This window comes from Thalassophryne amazonica, chromosome 4, assembly GCF_902500255.1.
Source record: "Thalassophryne amazonica chromosome 4, fThaAma1.1, whole genome shotgun sequence".
Taxonomy (NCBI): domain Eukaryota; kingdom Metazoa; phylum Chordata; class Actinopteri; order Batrachoidiformes; family Batrachoididae; genus Thalassophryne; species Thalassophryne amazonica.
The window spans coordinates 1,056,482-1,081,474 of record NC_047106.1 but is presented as its reverse complement, the minus strand read 5'-3'; the positions used below and the strand labels follow the sequence as shown (position 1 = coordinate 1,081,474).

At 40.7% G+C, this 24,993-nt stretch overlaps 1 protein-coding gene across 5 annotated transcripts in view; it reads right to left on the bottom strand.

Annotated features, from left to right (window-relative positions):
* Positions 1-24,993, bottom strand: part of atg16l1 (ATG16 autophagy related 16-like 1 (S. cerevisiae)) — a 164,587-nt gene that overhangs the window by 126,068 nt on the left and 13,526 nt on the right. For 4 of the 5 annotated variants that reach the window (XM_034169002.1, XM_034169003.1, XM_034169004.1 and 1 more), the window contains exons 2-8: positions 21,521-21,631; positions 21,309-21,402; positions 21,040-21,145; positions 15,881-15,954; positions 15,576-15,645; positions 10,577-10,758; positions 10,440-10,505 (exon numbers count right to left, since the gene is read on the bottom strand). In XM_034169002.1, coding sequence (XP_034024893.1) covers positions 10,440-10,505; positions 10,577-10,758; positions 15,576-15,645; positions 15,881-15,954; positions 21,040-21,145; positions 21,309-21,402; positions 21,521-21,626 — 698 coding nt within the window. In that variant the 5' untranslated portion in view covers positions 21,627-21,631. Of the gene's footprint in view, positions 1-10,439; positions 10,506-10,576; positions 10,759-15,575; positions 15,646-15,880; positions 15,955-21,039; positions 21,146-21,308; positions 21,420-21,520; positions 21,632-24,993 lie in introns of those variants that run through there. The other variant, XM_034169006.1, reaches the window with a different exon arrangement.

Genomic DNA, 24,993 nt, shown 5'->3' with positions numbered 1-24,993 from the left:
TGCAGAGACCGCTGAGTGACGTCACCACCGACAAGCTTTTCTCCACGACTGTGAAATCTTAAAAGATTTGCTTTTATTTTACCGACTGACAAAACACTCCGTTGGTTCATTCATTAACATTAACGCGTTCATCTCTTGACTGCGGTTTATGTCGTCACTCCACGCGCACGCCGCCTTTCTGTCACGCTGTCAGAATAGGGGAGACCGGGGAGGGTGTCACCCTGATCACGTGTTGCCCTCCAGAGGGCGGTGTTCCTACCTGACACTAGTAATTGTTTATTGTTTATTTGGATCTTATTTCACAAATACCATAAATCAAAAGTGCATTCAAAAAAGGAAGTGGCTATTCGCACGGCAAGACTCTGGTGACCACTTGTATGCACTTATACATAAAGTATACAAGTATGTATGCTGTATACATAAAGTGCGACACTTGGTGATGTCACACTTTATGTTAATTCTGCTTTTCACTGTGAAATCATTCAAAATGTGTTTTTCTTTGGAAAATGTCGTGGAATGTGTCACTGTGGAAATTAGGGCCCTTGGGCAAGGTCCTTAATCCTCTAGTTGCTCCCGGTGTGTAGTGAGCGCCTTGTATGGCAGCACCCTGACATTGGGGTGAATATGAGGCATAATTTTAAAGCGCTTTGAGCGTGTGATGCAGATGGAAAAGCACTATATAAATGCAGTCCATTTACCATTTTACAGAGGTATGTATCAGGGGATTGGCATATGATTGAATAGTTAACCATTTATACAATAGATATCAGTGTGTACGTATTGGTGGGACAAATTATGAACTCATGAAAATTACATGTGGGGTGCCCCAGGGTTCAGTTTTGGGGCCGTTGTTGTTTCTTCTGTATATTAATGACATATGTTTGGTTTCCAAGTCCGTCAGTTGTATTTGTTTGCTGATGATACAACTGTGTTTTGTAGTGGGGATCACTTGGGACAGACAGTGGACATGATGGAGAAGGAACTACAGAAGTTTAAACAAACAAATTATTGCTCCACTTTGGTAAGACAAAGTGTATCACATTCGGAAACAAGTACAGGACTTCCTGCAGAAATTTATTATTAAATGATATTGAAATTGAAACTAACTGATACAAAATTTCTTGGTGTTGTTATTGGTGATAAACTGAGCTGGAAAACGCATATTAATTTTGTTAAATCCAAAATGTCAAAAGCCACTGCAATTCTGCATAAAGCACAAGATTTCATTTCCCAACACTAACTATTTTATATCATTCATTGCTCCTTCCATACATGACCTACTGTATTGAGGTATGGGGAAATACATATAAAACTAATACTAATCCAATATTTTTGCTGCAAAAGAAAGCTGTAAGAATTATCTGTAACAAATCACACTGTGAGCCAACAAATCCATTGTTTGCCTGTTTACATATCTAAAATTCTGGGACTTCATTGATTACTTTACAATACAAATTATGTATAAAGTTAAAAATAAACTGCTGCCACAACATGTCCAGGATCTGTTTAAACTGGAGGACTCCAGTTATAATTTGAGAGGACTTTTATTGTTTGAAAAATCAAGGATCTGAACTACTGCAAAAAGCACACTCCCATCATCACTCTTTCATGCTTGGGTTGACTCTCCACCATCTCATCTAACTCGCTCCAGAAATCATCTTTCTCCTTCATCTCACAACCTACCTATGGGGCATAAAACCCCTGGCAAAAATGATGGAATCACCGGCCTCGGAGGATGTTCATTCAGTTGTTTAATTTTGTAGAAAAAAAAAGCAGATCACAGACATGACACAAAACTAAAGTCATTTCAAATGGCAACTTTCTGGCTTTAAGAAACACTATAAGAAATCAGGAAAAATAATTGTGGCAGTCAGTAACGGTTACTTTTTTAGACCAAGCAGAGGGAAAAAATATGGAATCACTCAATTCTGAGGAATAAATTATGGAATCATGAAAAACAAAAGAACGCTCCAACACATCACTAGTATTTTGTTGCACCACCTCTGGCTTTCATAACAGCGTGCAGTCTCTGAGGCATGGACTTAATGAGTGACAAACAGTACTCTTCATCAATCTAGCTCCAACTTTCTCTGATTGCTGTTGCCAGATCAGCTTTACAGGTTGGAGCCTTGTCATGGACCATTTTCTTCAACTTCCACCAAAGATTTTCAATTGGATTAAGATCCGGACTATTTGCAGGCCATGACATTGACCCTATGTGTCTTTTTGCAAGGAATGTTTTCACAGTTTTTGCTCTATGGCAAGACGCATTATCATCTTGAAAAATGATTTCATCATCCCCAAACATCCTTTCAATTGATTCAAGTGTCCAAAATATCAACGTAAACTTGTGCATTTATTGATGATGTAATGACAGCCATCTCCCCAGTGCCTTTACCTGACATGCAGCCCCATATCATCAAGCTTTTGCTTGCCTCTACTGGTGGTTGGCTCTCACAGCGGTATTGTATCACTTCCTGTTCCGGAGCACAGCGGTGTTTTTCTGTATCTGTTAGCTGTTTCATCTGTGCAGTTAGATTGATCTAGTTACCTAGATAACGATTTGTTTCACAGTGTAATCTTCACGTGCCTTAACTAAAGCACTCCCTCTGCTGAATCACCTCTAAATTATTTACACATTATTCACTTTGTGTGTTTTTAGGAATCCACTAGCTTAGCGCAGCTACTAGCTCTTAGCCGGTTTAGCATGGCGGCTTCTCCTGTCTCTCCCGCACTTTTCTGCTCTGGGTGTGAAATGTTTAGTTATTCCTTGGCCTCCTTTAGCAGTAATGGTACTTGTAATAAGTGTAGCTTATTCGTAGCTTTGGAGGCCAGGCTGGGCGAATTGGAGACTCGGCTCCGCACCGTGGAAAATTCTACAGCTAGTCAGGCCCCTGTAGTCGGTGCGGACCAAGGTAGCTTAGCCGCCGTTAGTTCCCCTCTGGCAGATCCCGAGCAGCCGGGAAAGCAGGCCGACTGGGTGACTGTGAGGAGGAAGCGTAAACAGAAGCCCCGTGTACACCGCCACCCGTTCACATTTCTAACCGTTTTTCCCCACTCGGCGACACACCCGCCGAGGATCAAACTCTGGTTATTGGCGACTCTGTTTTGAGAAATGTGAAGTTAGCGACACCAGCAACCATAGTCAATTGTCTTCCGGGGGCCAGAGCAGGCGACATTGAAGGAAATTTGAAACTGCTGGCTAAGGCTAAGCGTAAATTTGGTAAGATTGTAATTCACGTCGGCAGTAATGACACCCGGTTACGCCAATCTGAGGTCACTAAAATTAACATTGAATCGGTGTGTAACTTTGCAAAAACAATGTCGGACTCTGTAGTTTTGTCTGGGCCCCTCCCCAATCGGACCGGGAGTGACATGTTTAGCCGCATGTTCTCCTTGAATTGCTGGCTGTCTGAGTGGTGTCCAAAAAATGAGGTGGGCTTCATAGATAATTGGCAAAGCTTCTGGGGAAAACCTGGTCTTGTTAGGAGAGACGGCATCCATCCCACTTTGGATGGAGCAGCTCTCATTTCTGGAAATCTGGCCAATTTTCTTAAATCCTCCAAACCGTGACTATCCAGGGTTGGGACCAGGAAGCAGAGTTGTAGTCTTACACACCTCTCTGCAGCTTCTCTCCCCCTGCCATCCCCTCATTACCCCATCCCCGTAGAGACGGTGCCTGCTCCCAGACCACCAATGACCAGCAAAAATCTATTTAAGCATAAAAATTCAAAAAGAAAAAAATAATATAGCACCTTCAACTGCACCACAGACTAAAACAGTTAAATGTGGTATATTAAACATTAGGTCTCTCTCTTCCAAGTCCCTGTTAGTAAATGATATAATAATTGATCAACATATTGATTTATTCTGCCTTACAGAAACCTGGTTACAGCAGGATGAATATGTTAGTTTAAATGAGTCAACACCCCCGAGTCACACTAACTGCCACAATGCTCGTAGCATGGGCCGAGGCGGAGGATTAGCAGCAATCTTCCATTCCAGCTTATTAATTAATCAAAAACCCAGACAGAGCTTTAATTCAATTGAAAGCTTGACTCTTAGTCTTGTCCATCCAAATTGGAAGTCCCAAAAACCAGTTTTATTTGTTATTATCTATCGTCCACCTGGTCGTTACTGTGAGTTTCTCTGTGAATTTTCAGACCTTTTGTCTGACTTAGTGCTTAGCTCATAAGATAATTATAGTGGGCGATTTTAACATCCACACAGATGCTGAGAATGACAGCCTCAACACTGCATTTAATCTATTATTAGACTCAATTGGCTTTGCTCAAAATGTAAATGAGTCCACCCACCACTTTAATCATATCTTGTTCTGACTTATGGTATGGAAATTGAAGACTTAACAGTATTCCCTGAAAACACCCTTCTGTCTGATCATTTCTTAATAACATTTACATTTACTCTGATGGACTACCCAGCAGTGGGGAATAAGTTTCATTACACTAGAAGTCTTTCAGAAAGCACTGTAACTAGGTTTAAGGATATGATTCCTTCTTTATGTTCTCTAATGCCATATACCAACACAGTGCAGAGTAGCTACCTAAACTCTATAAGTGAGATAGAGTATCTCGTCAATAGTTTTACATCCTCACTGAAGACAACTTTGGATGCTGTGGCTCCTCTGAAAAAGAGAGCTTTAAATCAGAAGTGCCTGACTCCGTGGTATAACTCACAAACTCGCAGCTTAAAGCAGATAACCCGTAAGTTGGAGAGGAAATGGCGTTTCACTAATTGAGAAGATCTTCACTTAGCCTGGATAAAGAGTCTGTTGCTCTACAAAAAAGCCCTCCGTAAAGCTAGGACATCTTACTACTGATCACTAATTGAAGAAAATGAGAACAACCCCAGGTTTCTTTTCAGCACTGTAGCCAGGCTGACAAAGAGTCAGAGCTCTATTGAGCTGAGTATTCCTTTAACTTTAAATAGTAATGACTTCATGACTTTCTTTGCTAATAAAATTTTAACTATTAGAGAAAAAATTACTCATAACCATCCCAAAGACGTATCGTTATCTTTGGCTGCTTTCAGTGATGCCGGTATTTGGTTAGACTCTTTCTCTCAGATTGTTCTGTTATTTTCATTAGTTACTTCATCCAAACCATCAACATGTCTATTAGACCCCATTCCTACCAGGCTGCTCAAGGAAGCCCTACCATTATTTAATGCTTCGATCTTAAATATGATCAATCTATCGTTATTAGTTGGCTATGTACCACAGGCTTTTAAGGTGGCAGTAATTAAACCATTACTTAAAAAGCCATCAATTGACCCAGCTATCTTAGCTAATTATAGGCCAATCTCCAACCTTCCTTTTCTCTCAAAAATTCTTGAAAGGGTAGTTGTAAAACAGCTAACTGATCATCTGCAGAGGAATGGTCTATTTGAAGAGTTTCAGTCAGGTTTTAGAATTCATCATAGTACAGAAACAATGGGGAATCTTCTTCACAGACTAAGGTTAATTATGGGAGTTCCACAAGGTTCTGTGCTAGGACCAATTTTATTCACTTTATACATGCTTCCCTTAGGCAGTATTATTAGACGGCATTGCTTAAATTTTCATTGTTACGCAGATTATACCCAGCTTTATCTATCCATGAAGCCAGAGGACACACACCAATTAGCTAAACTGCAGGATTGTCTTACAGACATAAAGACATGGATGACCTCTAATTTCCTGCTTTTAAACTCAGATAAAACTGAAGTTATTGTACTTGGCCCCACAAATCTTAGAAACATGGTGTCTAACCAGATCCTTACTCTGGATGGCATTACCCTGACCTCTAGTAATACTGTGAGAAATCTTGGAGTCATTTTTGATCAGGATATGTCATTCAAAGCGCATATTAAACAAATATGTAGGACTGCTTTTTTGCATTTACGCAATATCTCTAAAATTAGAAAGGTCTTGTCTCAGAGTGATGCTGAAAAACTAATTCATGCATTTATTTCCTCTAGGCTGGACTATTGTAATTCATTATTATCAGGTTGTCCTAAAAGTTCCCTGAAAAGCCTTCAGTTAATTCAAAATGCTGCAGCTAGAGTACTGACAGGGACTAGAAGGAGAGAGCATATCTCACCCATATTGGCCTCTCTTCATTGGCTTCCTGTTAATTCTAGAATAGAATTTAAAATTCTTCTTCTTACTTATAAGGTTTTGAATAATCAGGGCCCATCTTATCTTAGGGACCTCATAGTACCATATCACCCCAATAGAGCGCTTCGCTCTCAGACTGCAGGCTTACTTGTAGTTCCTAGGGTTTGTAAGAGTAGAATGGGAGGCAGAGCCTTCAGCTTTCAGGCTCCTCTTCTCTGGAACCAGCTCCCAATTCAGATCAGGGAGACAGACACCCTCTCTACTTTTAAGATTAGGCTTAAAACTTTCCTTTTTGCTAAAGCTTATAGTTAGGGCTGGATCAGGTGACCCTGAACCATCTTTTTCCTGGTTCTCTCCCTCAGCCCCAACCAGTCCCAGCAGAAGACTGCCCGTCCCTGAGCCTGGTTCTGCTGGAGGGTTCTTCCTGTTAAAAGGGAGTTTTTCCTTCCCACTGTTGCCAAGTGCTTGCTCACAGGGGGTCGTTTTGACCGTTGGGGTTTTTCAGTAATTATTGTATGGCCTTGCCTTACAAGCGCCTTGGGGCAACTGTTTGTTGTGATTTGGTGCTATATAAATAAAATTGATTGATTGATTGATAAATCTCATTGGAACGGTACCAAACAAAACTTCTAGCATCATCACCTTGCCCAATGCAGATCTGAGATTCATCACTGAATATGACTTTCATCCAGTCATCCACAGTCCACGATTGCTTTTCCTTAGCCCATTGTAACCTTGCTTTTTCTGTTTAGGTGTTAATGATGGCTTTTGTTTAGCTTTTCTGTATGTAAATCCCATTTCCTTTAGGCGGTTTCTTACAGTTCGGTCACAGACGTTGACTCCAGTTTCCTCCAATTCGTTCCTCATTTGTTTTGTTGTGCATTTTCGATTTGAGACATATTGCTTTAAGTTTTCTGTCTTGACGCTTTGATGTCTTCCTTGGTCTACCAGTATGTTTGCCTTTAACAACCTTCTCATGTTGTTTGTATTTGGTCCAGAGTTTAGACACAGCTGACTGTGAACAACCAACATCTTTTGCAACATTGCGTGATGATTTACCCTCTTAAGAGTTTGATAATCCTCTCCTTTGTTTCAATTGACATCTCTCGTGTTGGAGCCATGATTCATGTCAGTCCACTTGGTGCAACAGCTCTCCAAGGTGTGATCACTCCTTTTTAGATGCAGACTAACGAGCAGATCTGATTTGATGCAGGTGTTAGTTTTGGGGATGAAAATTTACAGGGTGATTCCATAATTTTTTCCTCAGATTTGAATGATTCCATATTTTTTTCCCTCTGCTTGGTCTAAAAAAGTAACCGTTACTGACTGCCACAACTATTTTTCCTGATTTCTTATAGTGTTTCTTAAAGCCAGGAAGTTGCCATTTGAAATGACTTTAGTTTTGTGTCATGTCTGTGATCTGCTTTTTTTCTACAAAATTAAACAACTGAATGAACATCCTCCGAGGCCGGTGATTCCATAATTATTGCCAGGGGTTGTATGCACTGATGATAATCATCATCACCCCTTCAATTTCCAACTTCACACTCATCACCCTGTCAAAAAAAAAAAAAACAGTCCAGTCCCTATTGAAAGAAAAAAAAAAAAAAAATCAATTTTAGCACAGTTTCTTTGTAGGCTCTCAGTTGTCCAGGTGGTTTCCATAGTAGAGAAGCTTGAATCTTTGACTGGACTGGGTTGCTTGACGTGAGGACGTTTCGCTTCAAATCACAGAAGCTTCCTCAGCTAAAATTCTTGCTCTGGTAGTCTGACTTCTGTCTTGACTCTTGTAGAGAAGAATAAACCAGAAGCCAACAAAAGTTGGAGTTTTTTAACCTAACCAGACCCCACCTACTGAGAGGCTGGCTGCTATAGGCTAGTGACTAAACAATAGCTCTAATTAGCACCTATTGTGCTCTAGTTAGCACTCTCCTAATGACAGGACGGAAGCCTCCCCTGACGACTCTCTCCTGATGACGTGAATGACTCATTACCATGAACAAAAGACTGAAACTGCTTTGACCTGAGTACCACATTGTAAACAGGGGACAAAGCGTGTCTGAGACCTGCTCCGCGGTTAAGGCTGGGTTTCAACTGTTTTACAAAGAATGCCTCCTTGACCCCTCTCTCAAACCATTTCTTCTCTCTGGCTAAGATTTTAACTTCCTTGTCCTCAAACGTGTGGTTAGTGTCTTTAAGGTGGAGATGAACTGCAGACTGAGGTCCACTGGCGACCTCTCTGCGGTGCTGGTATAGCCTCTTGTGTAAAAGTTGCTTCGTCTCACCTATGTAGTGTTCGTTACAGTTTTCCTGACATCTGATATGATACACTACACTGCTCTGTTTGTAACTAGGGATCATGTCCTTAGGGTGAACTAATTTCTGTCTCAAGGTGTTGACTGGTTTAAAGTAAACTGGGATTTTTTGCTGTCTGAAGATCCTCTGTAGTTTTTCCCTACTCCTGCTAAATAAGGGAGAGACACTCTTCTTGTCTCCGTCTCCTGTCTATCTGGTCTCTTTGTTTTCTGGGACTTCTGCACTTTGTCCAGGGACCATCGTGGGTACCCACATACTGTGAGGGCTTTCCGTACAAGTTGTTGTTCTTTAGCCCTTCCCTCTGCAGTTGTGGGCACCTGTAGGGCTCTGTGTTGAAAAGTCCTGATCACCCCGAGCTTGTGTTCAAGGGGGCGGTTTGAGCCAAAGAGCAGATATTGGTCAGTGTGAGTGGGTTTTCTGTAAACCTCTGTCTGGAGCTGCCTGTTCTCTCCAATCGTAACATCACAGTCCAAGAAGGCTAAATGGTTGTTTCTGGCATCCTCACGTGTGAACTTGATATTGGAGTCCACCAAACTGATGTGTTCTGTAAAGTCCTCGACCTCCTGTTGCTTGATTTTAACCCATGTGTCATCGACATATCTGAACCAGTGACTGGGAGAGATGCCCGTGAATGATGTCAAGGCTGTCTTCTCCACTCGCTCTATGTACAGATTGGCCACAATGGGGGATACCGGAGACCCCATCGCACAACCATGGATCTGCCTGTAGTAATTCCCCCTAAACAGGAAATACGTGGTGTTAAGACAGATCTCCAAGAGTTGGCAGATGTGGTCTGGTGTGAGTTTGGTCCTTTCAGGTAGAGCACATCCTCCAGCAGTCTCTGCCTCACAGCTGAGACGGCCTCAGCAGTGGGGATGCAGGTGAACAACGATGTCACATCAAATGACACCATAGTTTCATCTGCCTCCAGCTGCAGGTCCTTGATCTTGTTCACAAAATCTTGTGTGTTCTCCACATGGTGGTCTGAGTTACCCACTAGAGGAGCCAAAATCCACTTGAGGTGCTTGGCCAAATTGTATGTGATGGAATCTGTGCTACATACAATAGGCCTGAGTGGCACGTCCTGTTTATGGATTTTGGGCAGTCCATAGATGCATAGATGATAGATCTATGCATCGATGCAATTTTAGAACAAAAATCCTACGCAATGACAAACCATACCCCACTATTTTTGGCCAGGGTTATGCTGACACTGGAATGACTGTCAGACTCAGGCTTCACAGAGAGCAAAAAACGCCACAAACAGCATCTTTTTTTCCAGCACCTGTTAAGAGCACTTTTAAATTAAAAATCTCTCAACTTCTCAGACTGGTACTGTGAGTTTACTGCAGTACCTCCTCAGGCAAACAAGAGCAGAGGATTATTTTTGATGATTTTTCACGAAATATATATATATAAAAAAAAAAAATAAAAAAAAACTATCACAATCGAGACAAAAATAAATAAAAACCATTTGTGAGCAGACTGGACAGACTCCTGGTTCTCTGCTCCAGGTGGGAATGTTAGAAGCTAGTTTGACTTACTGTTGTCATAACGACCACATTACAAGAAGCAGGAAAAGAAAAACTATATGGACACGTGGCCGGAGGAACATTTTTATACACAGCGTCTCTGCTTTCAGAGCCCGTAAGTATTAGGATAACATTTTTAGAAACAAATCATCTTTCAGCTGGGTTTCTTTTGAACGTCTTGAACTCTGAGCAGCCAAAAACATTTATAGTGTAAAAACACAAATGTTCTCACACAGATGTGAGATGTTTTTTGTTTTATTACTTTTCAAATGAAAGCTGGTACAGTTTCAGACTGTACCTAAGCACACACGCAGATGTTAACTTCACATGTGAAGAGGGTGTGGTCTCTCTACCATGTACAAGCTATCTGGACTTTTAGTTTTTCTTATCTATTCACACTCTTTTCAAACCTTTCTCAGAGTTTCAAGTACGGCCTGTTAGCCGAATGAAACGGTGACAGGCGGTCAACTTACGGCTCAAAGGGCAGAGGTTCTTTGGCAGCGTCAGCGAGTTCTTTCTGCAGCTTGGCCTGTCTGCGCCTGGAATCAAACACCACTGTTAGAACACTGAATTGACAGCGTCCACGGGTCCAACACCGTTTGTCACAGACCTGCTGTCCTTCTCGTTCTCTGCGTTGAGCCGGTTGGCCTCTTGGGCCTTCTCGGCCATCCAGCGGGACACCAACTCCTGGTTGTCCTCTGTGGTCTTCCTCAGCTTCTCCTCCAAAGCACTGAAGGTGATCTGCAGGGCGTCATACTCGTCCTTCAGAGTCTGGTTAGCTCTCTCCAGGTCCTGAAAACCAACAGTCACCACCTGAAATCAACCATCTAACTGACCAATGGCAGCTCTTCACAACATAGTGCAGCAGATAAGAGAATATTTAGAGCAAAATCCTGCAAGTGGTGATACATGCATCAAATTTGGCACAAACACTCCATAGACATTACTTTTTTGAAAAAACTGACTAGCCACTTGAATTTTTAATAGGTGGCCAGGTAGGGGTCAATTGAAGAATTACACAGGATTATAATTACTTATTATTAGGATTAGGATTATTATTACACAGAACTGCACAAAATTAAAAATACTCCAATCAAATTGAAAACTACACCACATTATTTGTCTGATCATAATGATTCCAAAAAGGTATAGTTTGGACAATCTGTGACTGAATGTTCAGGAGTTATCGGATAAAAACAACAAAAATGGTGACAGGTCAGTTTCAGTTTGTAGGAGGAGTCAAAAGTTAAAGCTGATCCAATTGAAATAAAAAAAAAAAGTGATGCAAATTATTTGTGGAGTTAACATTGTTTTAAAAAGGAATAGTTTTTGGGGAGTAGTAAAGGAGTAGTTTTTGTCACTCCCGGTCCGACATGTTTAGCCGCATGTTCTCCTTGAATTGCTGGCTGTCTGAGTGGTGTCCAAAAAATGAGGTGGGCTTCATAGATAATTGGCAAAGCTTCTGGGGAAAACCTGGTCTTGTTAGGAGAGACGGCATCCATCCCACTTTGGATGGAGCAGCTCTCATTTCTAGAAATCTGGCCAATTTTCTTAAATCCTCCAAACCGTGACTATCCAGGGTTGGGACCAGGAAGCAGAGTTGTAGTCTTACACACCTCTCTGCAGCTTCTCTCCCCCTGCCATCCCCTCATTACCCCATCCCCGTAGAGACGGTGCCTGCTCCCAGACCACCAATAACCAGTAAAAATCTATTTAAGCATAAAAATTCAAAAAGAAAAAAATAATATAGCACCTTCAGCTGCACCACAGAATAAAACGGTTAAATGTGGTCTATTAAACATTAGGTCTCTCTCTTCTAAGTCCCTGTTAGTAAATGATATAATAATTGATCAACATATTGATTTATTCTGCCTTACAGAAACCTGGTTACAGCAGGATGAATATGTTAGTTTAAATGAGTCAACACCCCCGAGTCACACTAACTGCCAGAACGCTCGTAGCATGGGCCGAGGCGGAGGATTAGCAGCAATCTTCCATTCCAGCTTATTAATTAATCCAAAACCCAGACAGAGCTTTAATTCATTTGAAAGCTTGACTCTTAGTCTTGTCCATCCAAATTGGAAGTCCCAAAAACCAGTTTTATTTGTTGTTATCTATCGTCCTCCTGGTCATTACTGTGAGTTTCTCTGTGAATTTTCAGACCTTTTGTCTGACTTAGTGCTTAGCTCAGATAAGATAATTATAGTGGGTGATTTTAACATCCACACAGATGCTGAGAATGAAAGCCTCAAAACTGCATTTAATCTATTATTAGACTCAATTGGCTTTGCTCAAAATGTAAATGAGTCCACCCACCACTTTAATTATATCTTAGATCTTGTTCTGACTTATGGTATGGAAACTGAAGACTTAACAGTATTCCCTGAAAACTCCCTTCTGTCTGATCATTTCTTAATAACATTTACATTTACTCTGATGGACTACCCAGCAGTGGGGAATAAGTTTCATTACAGTAGAAGTCTTTCAGAAAGCACTGTAACTAGGTTTAAGGATATGATTCCTTCTTTATGTTCTCCAATGCCATATACCAACACAGGGCAGAGTAGCTACCTAAACTCTATAAGTGAGATAGAGTATCTCGTCAATAGTTTTATATCCTCATTGAGGACAACTTTGGATGCTATAGCTCCTCTGAAAAAGAGAGCTTTAAATCAGAAGTGCCTGACTCCGTGGTATAACTCACAAACTCGCAGCTTAAAGCAGATAACTGGTACGTTGGAGAGGAAATGGCGTCTCACTAATTTAGAAGATCTTCACTTAGCCTGGAAAAAGAGTCTGTTACTCTATAAAAAAAAGCCCTCCGTAAAGCTAGGACATCTTACTACTCATCACTAATTGAAGAAAATAAGAACAACCCCAGGTTTCTTTTCAGCACTGTAGCCAGGCTGACAAAGAGTCAGAGCTCTATTGAGCCGAGTATTCCTTTAACTTTAACTAGTAATGACTTCATGACTTTCTTTGCTAATAAAATTTTAACTATTAGAGAAAAAATTACTCATAACCATCCCAAAGACTTATCGTTCTCTTTGGCTGCTTTCAGTGATGCCGGTATTTGGTTAGACTCTTTCTCTCCGATTGTTCTGTCTGAGTTATTTTCATTAGTTACTTCCTCCAAACCATCAACATGTCTATTAGACCCCATTCCTACCAGGCTGCTCAAGGAAGCCCTACCATTAATTAATGCTTCGATCTTAAATATGATCAATCTGTCTTTATTAGTTGGCTATGTACCACAGGCTTTTAAGGTGGCAGTAATTAAACCATTACTTAAAAAGCAATCACTTGACCCAGCTATCTTAGCTAATTATAGGCCAATCTCCAACCTTCCTTTTCTCTCAAAAATTCTTGAAAGGGTAGTTGTAAAACAGCTAACTGATCATCTGCAGAGGAATGGTCTATTTGAAGAGTTTCAGTCAGGGTTTAGAATTCATCATAGTACAGAAACAGCATTAGTGAAGGTTACAAATGATCTTATGGCCTCAGACAGTGGACTCATCTCTGTGCTTGTTCTGTTAGACCTCAGTGTTGCTTTTGATACTGTTGACCATAAAATTTTATTACAGAGATTAGAGCATGCCATAGGTATTAAAGGCACTGCGCTGCGGTGGTTTGAATCATATTTATCTAATAGATTACAATTTGTTCAAGTAAATGGGGAATCTTCTTCACAGACTAATGTTAATTATGGAGTTCCACAAGGTTCTGTGCTAGGACCAATTTTATTCACTTTATACATGCTTCCCTTAGGCAGTAAGTATTATTAGAAGGCATTGCTTAAATTTTCATTGTTACGCAGATGATACCCAGCTTTATCTATCCATGAAGCCAGAGGACACACACCAATTAGCTAAACTGCAGGATTGTCTTACAGACATAAAGACATGGATGACCTCTAATTTCCTGCTTTTAAACTCAGATAAAACTGAAGTTATTGTACTTGGCCCCACAAATCTTAGAAACATGGTGTCTAACCAGATCCTTACTCTAGATGGCATTACCCTGACCTCTAGTAATACTGTGAGAAATCTTGGAGTCATTTTTGATCAGGATATGTCATTCAATGCGCATATTAAACAAATATGTAGGACTGCTTTTTTGCATTTGCGCAATATCTCTAAAATTAGAAAGGTCTTGAATCAGAGTGATGCTGAAAAACTAACTCATGCATTTATTTCCTCTAGGCTGGACTATTGTAATTCATTATCAGGTTGTCTAAAAGTTCCCTGAAAAGCCTTCAGTTAATTCAAAATGCTGCAGCTAGAGTACTGACAGGGACTAGAAGGAGAGAGCATATCTCACCCATATTGGCCTCTCTTCATTGGCTTCCTGTTAATTCTAGAATAGAATTTAAAATTCTCCTTCTTACTTATAAGGTTTTGAATAATCAGGTCCCATCTTATCTTAGGGACCTCGTAGTACCATATCACCCCAATAGAGCGCTTCGCTCTCAGACTGCAGGCTTACTTGTAGTTCCTAGGGTTTGTAAGAGCAGAATGGGAGGCAGAGCCTTCAGCTTTCAGGCTCCTCTCCTGTGGAACCAGCTCCCAATTCAGATCAGGGAGACAGACACCCTCTCTACTTTAAGATTAGGCTTAAAACATCCCTTAGTTATGCTGCTATAGACTTAGACTGCTGGGGGGTTCCCATGATGCACTGAGTGTTTCTTTCTCTTTTTGCTTTGTATGCACCACTCTGCATTTAATCATTAGTGATTGATCTCTGCTCCCGTCTACAGCATGTCTTTTTCCTGGTTCTCTCCCTCAGCCCCAACCAGTCCCAGCAGAAGACTGCCCCTCACTGAGCCTGGTTCTGCTGGAGGTTTCTTCCTGTTAAAAGGGAGTTTTTCCTTCCCACTGTCAACAAGTGCTTGCTCACAGGGGGTCGTTTTGACAGTTGGGGTTTTTCCGTAATTACTGTATGGCTTTGCCTTACAATATAAAGCGCCTTGGGGCAACTGTTTGTTGTGATTTGGCGCTATATAAATAAAATTAATTTGATCTGATTTTGATTTAGTTTGGATTATGTGTCATGTTTACATATGTCACATAATAATAAATTTAATTTATAAGGCACTTTACATTACATTTACAAGAAAATCTCAAAGTGCTACAGTATAAAGTGTTCAATTCTCACTGAGGCGCCCTTGAACAAAATCTTCAATGCCCATGCTGCGATTGGTGGCACACGGACATCAGTGTGTGAATGTGAAACAAACAGTCCATTAAACCACTTCTGCACTAAAACTTAGCAAGTCCCACCCACTTTCAAACTGTCCAATTAAATCAAAGGACTCGATTAGATGTCATGTGAGACAGAAACAGTGTCACATGAGCTCTGATGCCACTACAATAATACTTAATACTGTCTGAATCCAGCTTTGCACAAAGGCAACAAGACGTGTTCTCTGCACCAAGCAGAACTTAACAAATAAATAAATAAAAGTGATCAAAGCTTTATTGCAGCCTGTAGGTGGCGCTCCCCCACTCCACACTCATGAGCTTCCTGTGCTAAAAGGATGAGAGGACAGATTAAATATTTTTAGAGAAGCGCTACGATGGACCAGGACATGTTTCAGGTGTGGGTGGTACCTGCAGGCAGTTCCTGAGTTCTCGACAGTCTCCCTCCAGGTTTGTGATCTGTTGCTGGTACTCCAACATCCTCAAACACAAAAACAGACAAGTTCAGCTGGACGCGGAGAGCAAAACCAGTCGGCCTGCCAGACAGAACAAAATGTATAAGCAGACTGGTGACAGTGAGATTTAATGTTTTCATGTTGACACGAAGGTGTTTCGATTTATTTGGCAATAAAATACATTTCTAAAAACAATATACTGCTGAGAAATAAGAATGAGCTTTATTTTGAGCGCATGATGCAAACTGTGTGTGAACTGACTTTGTCTCGTTGCTCTGAATCTCTTTGTCTTTCTGTTGGATCTGGTTGTTGAGTTCGATCACACTCTGAGCCAGCTGAATAAACAGACAGAAAGAACAAATAAACACACACAAAAAAAAACAACAAATCAGTCAGCAGTCAGTAAATATACAACAAACATCTCACATCTGCCGAAGTACTTCAACTTCAACCAGTGCTACGGCAACCAGCCGTACCCCAACTCCAACCCCAGTAGCAGCCACACACGTGGCATTCTATTTCACTGAGGGTCAGGATGTACCCAAAGCACAGGCAGCCACAGCTGGCAGAAGGATTTGCAAACACTGCCACAAAAAGACACCAGAAACTGTTTCTGCCAGCGGCATAAAGAAAAGGGACTCTAAAGACACGTTTGAGTTATATATACACACATATATATATATACACACATATATATACATACACACACTCAACAAAAATATAAACTTTTGGTTTTGCTCCCATTTTGTATGAGATGAACTGAAAGATCTAAAACTTTTTCCACATACAAAATATCACCATTTCCCTCAAATATTGTTCACAAACAAGTCTAAATCTGTGATAGTGAGCACTTCTCCTTGCTGAGATAATCCATCCCACCTCACAGGTGTGCCATATCAAGATGCTGATTAGGCACCATGATAAGTGCACAGGTGTGCCTTAGACTGCCCACAATAAAAGGCCACTCTGAAAGGTGCAGTTTTATCACACAGCACAATGCCACAGATGTCGCAAGATTTGAGGGAGCGTGCAATTGGCATGCTGACAGCAGGAATGTCAACCAGAGCTGTTGCTCGTGTATTGAATGTTCATTTCTCTACCATAAGCCGTCTCCAAAGGCGTTTCAGAGAATCTGGCAGTACATCCAACCAGCCTCACAACCGCAGACCACGTGTAACCACACCAGCCCAGGACCTCCACATCCAGCATGTTCACCTCCAAGATCGTCTGAGACCAGCCACTCGGACAGCTGCTGAAACAATCGGTTTGCATAACTAAAGAATTTCTGCACAAACTGTCAGAAACCGTCTCAGGGAAGCTCATCTGCATGCTCGTTGTCCTCATCGGGGTCTCGACCTGACTCCAGTTCGTCGTCGTAACCGACTTGAGTGGGCAAATGCTCACATTCACTGGTGTTTGGCACGTTGGAGAGGTGTTCTCTTCACGGATGAATCCCGGTTCACACTGTTCAGGGCAGATGGCAGACAGCGTGTGTGGGTGAGCAGTTTTCTGATGTCAATGTTGTGGATCGAGTGGCCCATGGTGGCGGTGGGGTTATGGTATGGGCAGGCGTCTGTTATGGACGAAGAACACAGGTGCATTTTATTGATGGCATTTTGAATGCACAGAGATACCGTGACGAGATCCTGAGGCCCATTGTTGTGCCATACATACGAGAACATCACCTCATGTTGTAGCAGGATAATGCACGGCCCCATGTTGCAAGGATCTGTACACAATTCTTGGAAGCTGAAAATGTCCCAGTTCTTGCATGGCCGGCATACTCACCGGACATGTCACCCATTGAGCATGTTTGGGATGCTCTGGACCGGCGTATACGACAGCGTGTACCAGTTCCTGCCAATATCCAGCAACTTCGCACAGCCATTGAAGAGGAGTGGATCAACATTCCACAGGCCACAATTGACAACCTGATCAACTCTATGTGAAGGAGATGTGTTGCACTGCATGAGGCAAATGGTGGTCACACCAGATACTGACTGGTATCCCCCCCCCAATAAAACAAAACTGCACCTTTCAGAGTGGCCTTTTATTGTGGGCAGTCTAAGGCACACCTGTGCACTAATCATGGTGTCTGATCAGCATCTTGATATGGCACACCTGTGAGGTGGGATGGATTATCTCAGCAAAGGAGAAGTGCTCACTATCACAGATTTAGACTGGTTTGTGAACAATATTTGAAGGAAATGGTGATATTGTGTATGTGGAAAAAGTTTTAGATCTTTGAGTTCATCTCATACAAAATGGGAGCAAAACCAAAAGTGTTGCGTTTATATTTTTGTTGAGTATATATATATATATATATATATATATATATATATATATATAGTTTGAGTGCCAAAAAGGCGTACATGCTTTGTACTGCACAATGTTTGCCAATGTTCCACATGTTTTATCGCCAAGATGTGCCTTTATTATTATTATTTTTTTTTATATGTTTTTTCATTTGCACTATGTGTCATTTTGCACACATTTCTTACTTTTTAAATTCAGTAGATGTGCCTTTTATTTAGTTTTTTTGGTCTTATATTTTCTTATTTGCACTGATCATGCCATTCTGCACAATATTTTGGTTATATTCAAAAGATGTCACTTTGTATTATTTTATTTGTATTATTTTTATTTTGTTCAATTTTGGACTTCCAAAAAATAATTTGTGAAAAATAAAAAGACTAACTCACAAGATCAGTGGTATCTTATTTTATGCATGAATTATGTGGGGTATTAGAAAGTGCACAGTCACAATGCAAAAATATGAATATTTGAAAAGAAAAAAAAAGTGCTAGAATTGAAATTGTACCTACAAGAACATGAAAATGTGTTTTTATGGTCTAAGAAGACATATAATGCAAATAAAACAATTTGGCACATTTTGGCACAAAATTGGACCAATTGTGCCAAATGGACTATTTCTCACAAAAAGTCTCACAGAAGCAACATGCTTATGACTAGAGACCTGTTATTTCACACAGTTGTTGCCAGCAACATAAACAACAACTGTAGTGAGTAGGGAATGTCTACTGTAAAGTATGTCCGAGCTAAAGGCTTTTGAAATATGCTTTTTTTTTTTTTTTTAGAATAAAAAGTAACATTTTTAGGCATGTTTGAAATGACATAGGTAAAGCTGTGTAGCACTCACGTGGTTCTTATACACATCTTCAGAAATTAGAGATCCAGACATTTAAAATGAGCCATATCATAAGCATGTGGGAGGTAAAATATTGTTTTAGTGAGCAATGGCACTTGGGTATGCAAGACCATTATGCACAAGACAAAAACAGGCGAAATGCACACAAACGTGCTGAGATGCAAACAGCTTAATGCTAACATTAACACTGAAAAAACCACAGACATGCTAACATGTTAGCATCGGCCCCATTTTTAAGTTATAAAATACATCTATCAACCGTTTCAGAAGACCATAACAGGTCGGTTTAACATAAAAATATTAAATATTACTCACAGACATATGCTCTTCAGGGTTTTAGCGGGGAAAAATTAAGATAAAGCGAAATAAAAACAACAAACCATTTAAACCAATGAAGCACTGCTTCACTGGTTTAAAGCAAAGCCACACCCTGCTCTACTTGGGGAAGGTCTGCCAATGTTCCCACGAAGACAGGGAGGAGAAGGACTGTGGCTCATGGCAAGCAGTAAACAGAGCAGAGAGGAGTGAAAGTTCACACAGTCCCTTCCTCCATGGTGCGGCGTCATCCACGCTGACATTGCTGCTGCTTTGATTAGTGCAGAATGGGATGTTGCTTTGACAGTGAGAGCATCATATTTCGCCCCCAAAACATGCATGACACCACATGCGTATGTGTGGTTAAATTTTCCAAATGATGGAAATCCGTCGTGGTGACGGAGAACTTTAACCCATGGTGTACAAGCAAGGTGTGTACTTTAACTTATCCGTTTTAATCTGTTTTATTATGCTGTTTTAATTATAAATTATATTATGGGAAATGTGCAATATTCAATTCAATCAATTTTTTTATATAGCGCCAAATCACAACAAACAGTTGCCCCAAGGCGCTTTATATTGTAAGGCAAGGCCATACAATAATTATGTAAAACCCCAACGGTCAAAACGACCCCCTGTGAGCAAGCACTTGGCTACAGTGGGAAGGAAAAACTCCCTTTTAACAGGAAGAAACCTCCAGCAGAACCAGGCTCAGGGAGGGGCAGTCTTCTGCTGGGACTGGTTGGGGCTGAGGGAGAGAACCAGGAAAAAGACATGCTGTGGAGGGGAGCAGAGATCGATCACTAATGATTAAATGCAGAGTGGTGCATACAGAGCAAAAAGAGAAAGAAACAGTGCATCATGGGAACCCCCCAGCAGTCTAAGTCTATAGCAGCATAACTAAGGGATGGTTCAGGGTCACCTGATCCAGCCCTAACTATAAGCTTTAGCAAAAAGGAAAGTTTTAAGCCTAATCTTAAAAGTAGAGAGGGTGTCTGTCTCCCTGATCTGAATTGGGAGCTGGTTCCACAGGAGAGGAGCCTGAAAGCTGAAGGCTCTGCCTCCCATTCTACTCTTACAAACCCTAGGAACTACAAGTAAGCCTGCAGTCTGAGAGCGAAGCGCTCTATTGGGGTGATATGGTACTACGAGGTCCCTAAGATAAGATGGGACCTGATTATTCAAAACCTTATAAGTAAGAAGAAGAATTTTAAATTCTATTCTAGAATTAATAGGAAGCCAATGAAGAGAGGCCAATATGGGTGAGATATGCTCTCTCCTTCTAGTCCCCGTCAGTACTCTAGCTGCAGCATTTTGAATTAACTGAAGGCTTTTTAGGGAACTTTTAGGACAACCTGATAATAATGAATAATATGCTGATTAATGTTCCACAGGCATGCAAGCAGTGTAGTTTTGTTGTTGTATTTATTGATTTTTGAGACAGAAATGTTTGCAGAGCACTTGAAGTCAAGACAAATTTCCCTTTGGCGACAATAAAGTGTATCGTGTGTATACATACATATACATTTATAAAAACAACAGGTCATTTCCTATTTAGTGTGGGTAACACTCAAACACCAGTCAGGCACTAATGCATGTGATGGTGTTGTTGTGGTGGATTCTTACAGACGCTTGTGAAACGCTGCAGAGTATGGAAAGCGCAGTGCAGGGCGGCATCCATAATGCACAGTGATAACGCTCTAAGCTTCTGTCTGGAACCACCTGAAAATATTTGGGTCCCGCTCGCTTCTGAAGCTGGGATGAACCTCTAACCTGACGTCCCAGCTGTCCCACAACCTTGCAAATTACTTCAAGTGGTCTCAGGTTGTGGTTTAATGATGAAAAATTCTGGAACTCTAAAAGATACTTTATAGCTCTGGACACTTCTGAAAGTGATGCACAGTGATGGAATTCCAATATGATACAAGAGTCTGACCTCTCCTCGTTTCTTGTGAAGCTCCGTCAGCTCCTCCTGGTGTTTGATTCTCATCTGGGCCATTTCCTGCTGCAGGGTGTCACTGCGGCTGGAGTCTGAGACCGAGCTGCAACACAAGACCAGGACCAGTTAGGGACCAGAAGTCTGACATAAACAGGACCTGCAATGTCTCCTGTGGACAGCCGCCAGCCAATCACAAAGCAAAATATACAGGTGAATGTTATGGAGCAGCTGGACATCTGGTGGTTGAACGTCCCTGCAGAACTTACCTGGACTCGTGTGCTCTCTGGACATCATACTTGTCGGCCTGATATCGCTCTGACAAGACAGTCTGCAAGTCAGATTTCTCCAGGAGACGGTTATCTGAAAACAGACAGACTCTGAAGGCGGGCTGGAAATGACATGATGGTCAAACCCCGCCCCCTCTGGTAAGCGTGCTGTGATTGGCACAAAGCTGATAACAGAGCGTTGTGGGTCTCACATTGTTGGATGATCTCCTCAAAGGCTTGTCGCTGCACTTGGTCTCTGAGCTTCAGCTCCTCGCACACATGCCTCTTCCACGTGTACTCCATCCTCCGCTCCGCCATGACCGCTAACAGACAAAACACACCACAAACCTCAACACTGGCACCACTTGAATGAATTATTTGGCACACAAATTCAACAGTAACAAAAAACTGATACACAAGACAATTCCACAGTGACATGTGTGACCAAAAGGGGGTGAGCAGAAGCTTATAAATGCCCACCCCTTATATACATACAAACATACATAAATACTCATTACCAACCTTCACCCAAATAAATAAAATTAATCCTGAAAATTCATTTTACACTGGCTATGAGTCTGAAAAAACAAAAACATTTGTGTGCACTATGTTGGTGAACATTTATTCATTCACTTTCTAGACTTGCTCACTCTACTCAAAAGTCACGGGGGTGGAGCCTATTCCAGCAGTCACAGGACAAGAGGCGGGGCTCACCCGGGACAGGATACCAGTCTGTCTTTTGGATCTTCTTTAATCCACACAGGGTCAAAATTATATATTCGGTTTCAAATACATAGACAGACTCGAATCTTTTAATAAGTGGTGCTGAAGGTTCAACAGTGTCTTCCAGCATGACAAGACCTACTAACTCCTCCTTAGTACAGGGTTCTCCCCAGACAATGGAACAACGGCGTTAGGCCGTTATAGTGTTATCACAGCACCGTTCTACTGCTGTTCTCTGCTTTCAGGCAGTTTTATAAAATGCAGCCAGGCTGTTTGTGCTGAACTGCCCGCTCACCCCTCCAACGCAGACAGAGAGCTGAGCAGAACGGCTGCAGCTCAGAGAGAGAACACGGTGAAAAAACAAAACTCTGTCAAAGTATTCCAATAAAAATAGCTCCTTCTGTTTGCATAGCTCCAGAAATTCATTTATAGGCTTTATTTTATAGTTGAAAGCCTTCGTGTTTCCAAAGTTTGCTCAAATACGGTGTGAGAGTGAAGAGTCTCTCGAGAGAAGTGTGAACATCAGACGCTACACGCTGTAAAAAAGTAGCAAAGCAATTTTAATAAACGATCATCTTCACCACACATCATGAGTGAAACAGTAAAGTGTGAAAAACTGATTCAGAAAGTTTTTCATCCAGGATTTCATCATTAAAAGAGCAAATTTACTTCTTTACTTCTTCCAGAATTTTTTTTTCTTCATTTTCTTTTTATTATTGTTTATGCACCAATGACACCAGATCAAATTACTTGTATGTGAGAACTTACTTTGCAATACATTTGATTCTGATTTGACAATCAAATCAGTCCAGGTTTAGTTCTTGTTCAAACAAGACAATTAGGGGTTATATTGTTTTGTTTTTTTTAAAAAGTATGCAGTCCCACTCAGAAATGTTAAAAAGAAAAAAATAAACTGTCAACATTACAGAAAAAACTCTGCCTGTCTTACTGGATTAAAGGTACAGTGTGTCATTTTTAAAGAAGAGAGTTATGTCCATCAAACATTAATGTGTTTTTAAACTTTTCAATGTTATTTATTTTATTAACTTGGACAAAAACATGCAAAAAGAACTTTGATATTACAACATAAGTGTAATTTTTTTTTGTCTGTTCTTGCTTTCAATGCATCTAAAACCAGTCAAAATGACTCGCAATGCACGCCACCTCGGGCAGTAATTACCAACAGCACCACTATACTAAACAATTCTGGGGAAAACCCTGCACTTTAAGCATATTTTTTTAATGTAGATGTAAATTAATATTCAATGTTTTCAGCTAGTTGACAGTAGGCCTGTACAATATGGACAAATTATCGTATCTCAATATTGTCATAAATGTCACATATACATGCTGTCCATATTCTTGAGCCACTTAGGTGGGTAGGGAGAGTTCCCATGGGATAAAAAAGCTTTTCAACCTACCATCCCTGGTTCTCAAGACCAGGCACCTAAAGCTGGGCAGACACTGTACGATATATACAGGCCTGGTCGCCATACCTTGAAAAAGATAAAATGGTTTTAGAGAAAGTCCAGAAGTGAGCGACAAAGCTAGTTCCTGAATTACATGATCTTTCTTATGAAGACAGACTATAGAGCTCAGTTTAACCACGTTAAAGGGGAGACGTGCCGGAGAGATCTAATCGAATTATATAAAATATTAAATGGTTATGAGAATATAGATTATCAAGACTTTGAGTTACAAAGGTATACTGGCCCCAGGGCTCAGGAAATGAGCTTAGAGGTGAAAAGAACAAGGTTGAATATCAGAAAAAACTTTCAGTGTCAGAGCTGTATAGATTTGAAATAGTTTACCTAGCAAGGTGGTACTCTCGCCAAGTGTGAACGCATTTAAAAATAGATATGACAGCGTTTATAATACAAAAAACACCACCAATGGCACCATGCCATAGTCTGTTTTTGTTACATTTTTATTGTTACGATGTGTCATTATATACTTTCATGTATACATTTTACACAATAAATGAATTATGAATTATGAGAAACACTAAGGAGCAGCATCTTACATCTCATATATAGTGCAACAGAGAATATTTAAAGTGGAATCCTGCTAATTGTGATACAAGCATCAATTTGGCACAAATACTCCATAGACATTAACTCTTTTGAAAAAAAAAACTGATTGGCCGCTTGAATTTTCAATAGGCAGCCAGGTAGGGGTCAACTGAAGAATTACACAGGGGTCAAAATTAAAAAATGCTCCAATCATATAGAAAACTACACCACATTATTTGCCTGACCATAAATATTCCATAAAGGTATAGTTTGGACAATCTGTGACTGAATGTTATGGAGTTATGAGGTAAAAGCAGCAAGAATGGTGACAAAAGTCAGTTTCAGTGTGTACGGGGGTCAAAAGTTAAAGTTGCTCCATTAATTTTGCTCCAGCTGTATTTGATGCTTATATCACCATTTGAAGGACTGTTTCAATTACCTGCTGCACTAATAAGCCAACAGAGTATGAACCAGCTGCTGTCTGTTAGCTTAAACGTGTATATATGCAACCCAAATTAAAGGAGAAATGCTGCATTTAACAACCTGGACCTCATTTCTGGAATAAAATATGGTCGTTTACTCACCAATATAAGTTTGGTGTGATTAGAAGTCCATAGTTCAAACGACATGTTCAGTTCAAATCTGAAGCAAACCTTCAGACCTCCAACCTTCCTTTTCTCTCAAAAATTCTTGAAAGGGTAGTTGTAAAACAGCTAACTGATCATCTGCAGAGGAATGGTCTATTTGAAGAGGTTCAGTCAGGTTTTAGAATTCATCATAGTACAGAAACAGCATTAGTGAAGGTTACAAATGATCTTCTTATGGCCTCGGACAGTGGACTCATCTCTGTGCTTGTTCTGTTAGACCTCAGTGCTGCTTTTGATACTGTTGACCATAACATTTTATTACAGAGATTAGAGCATGCCATAGGTATTAAAGGCACTGCGCTG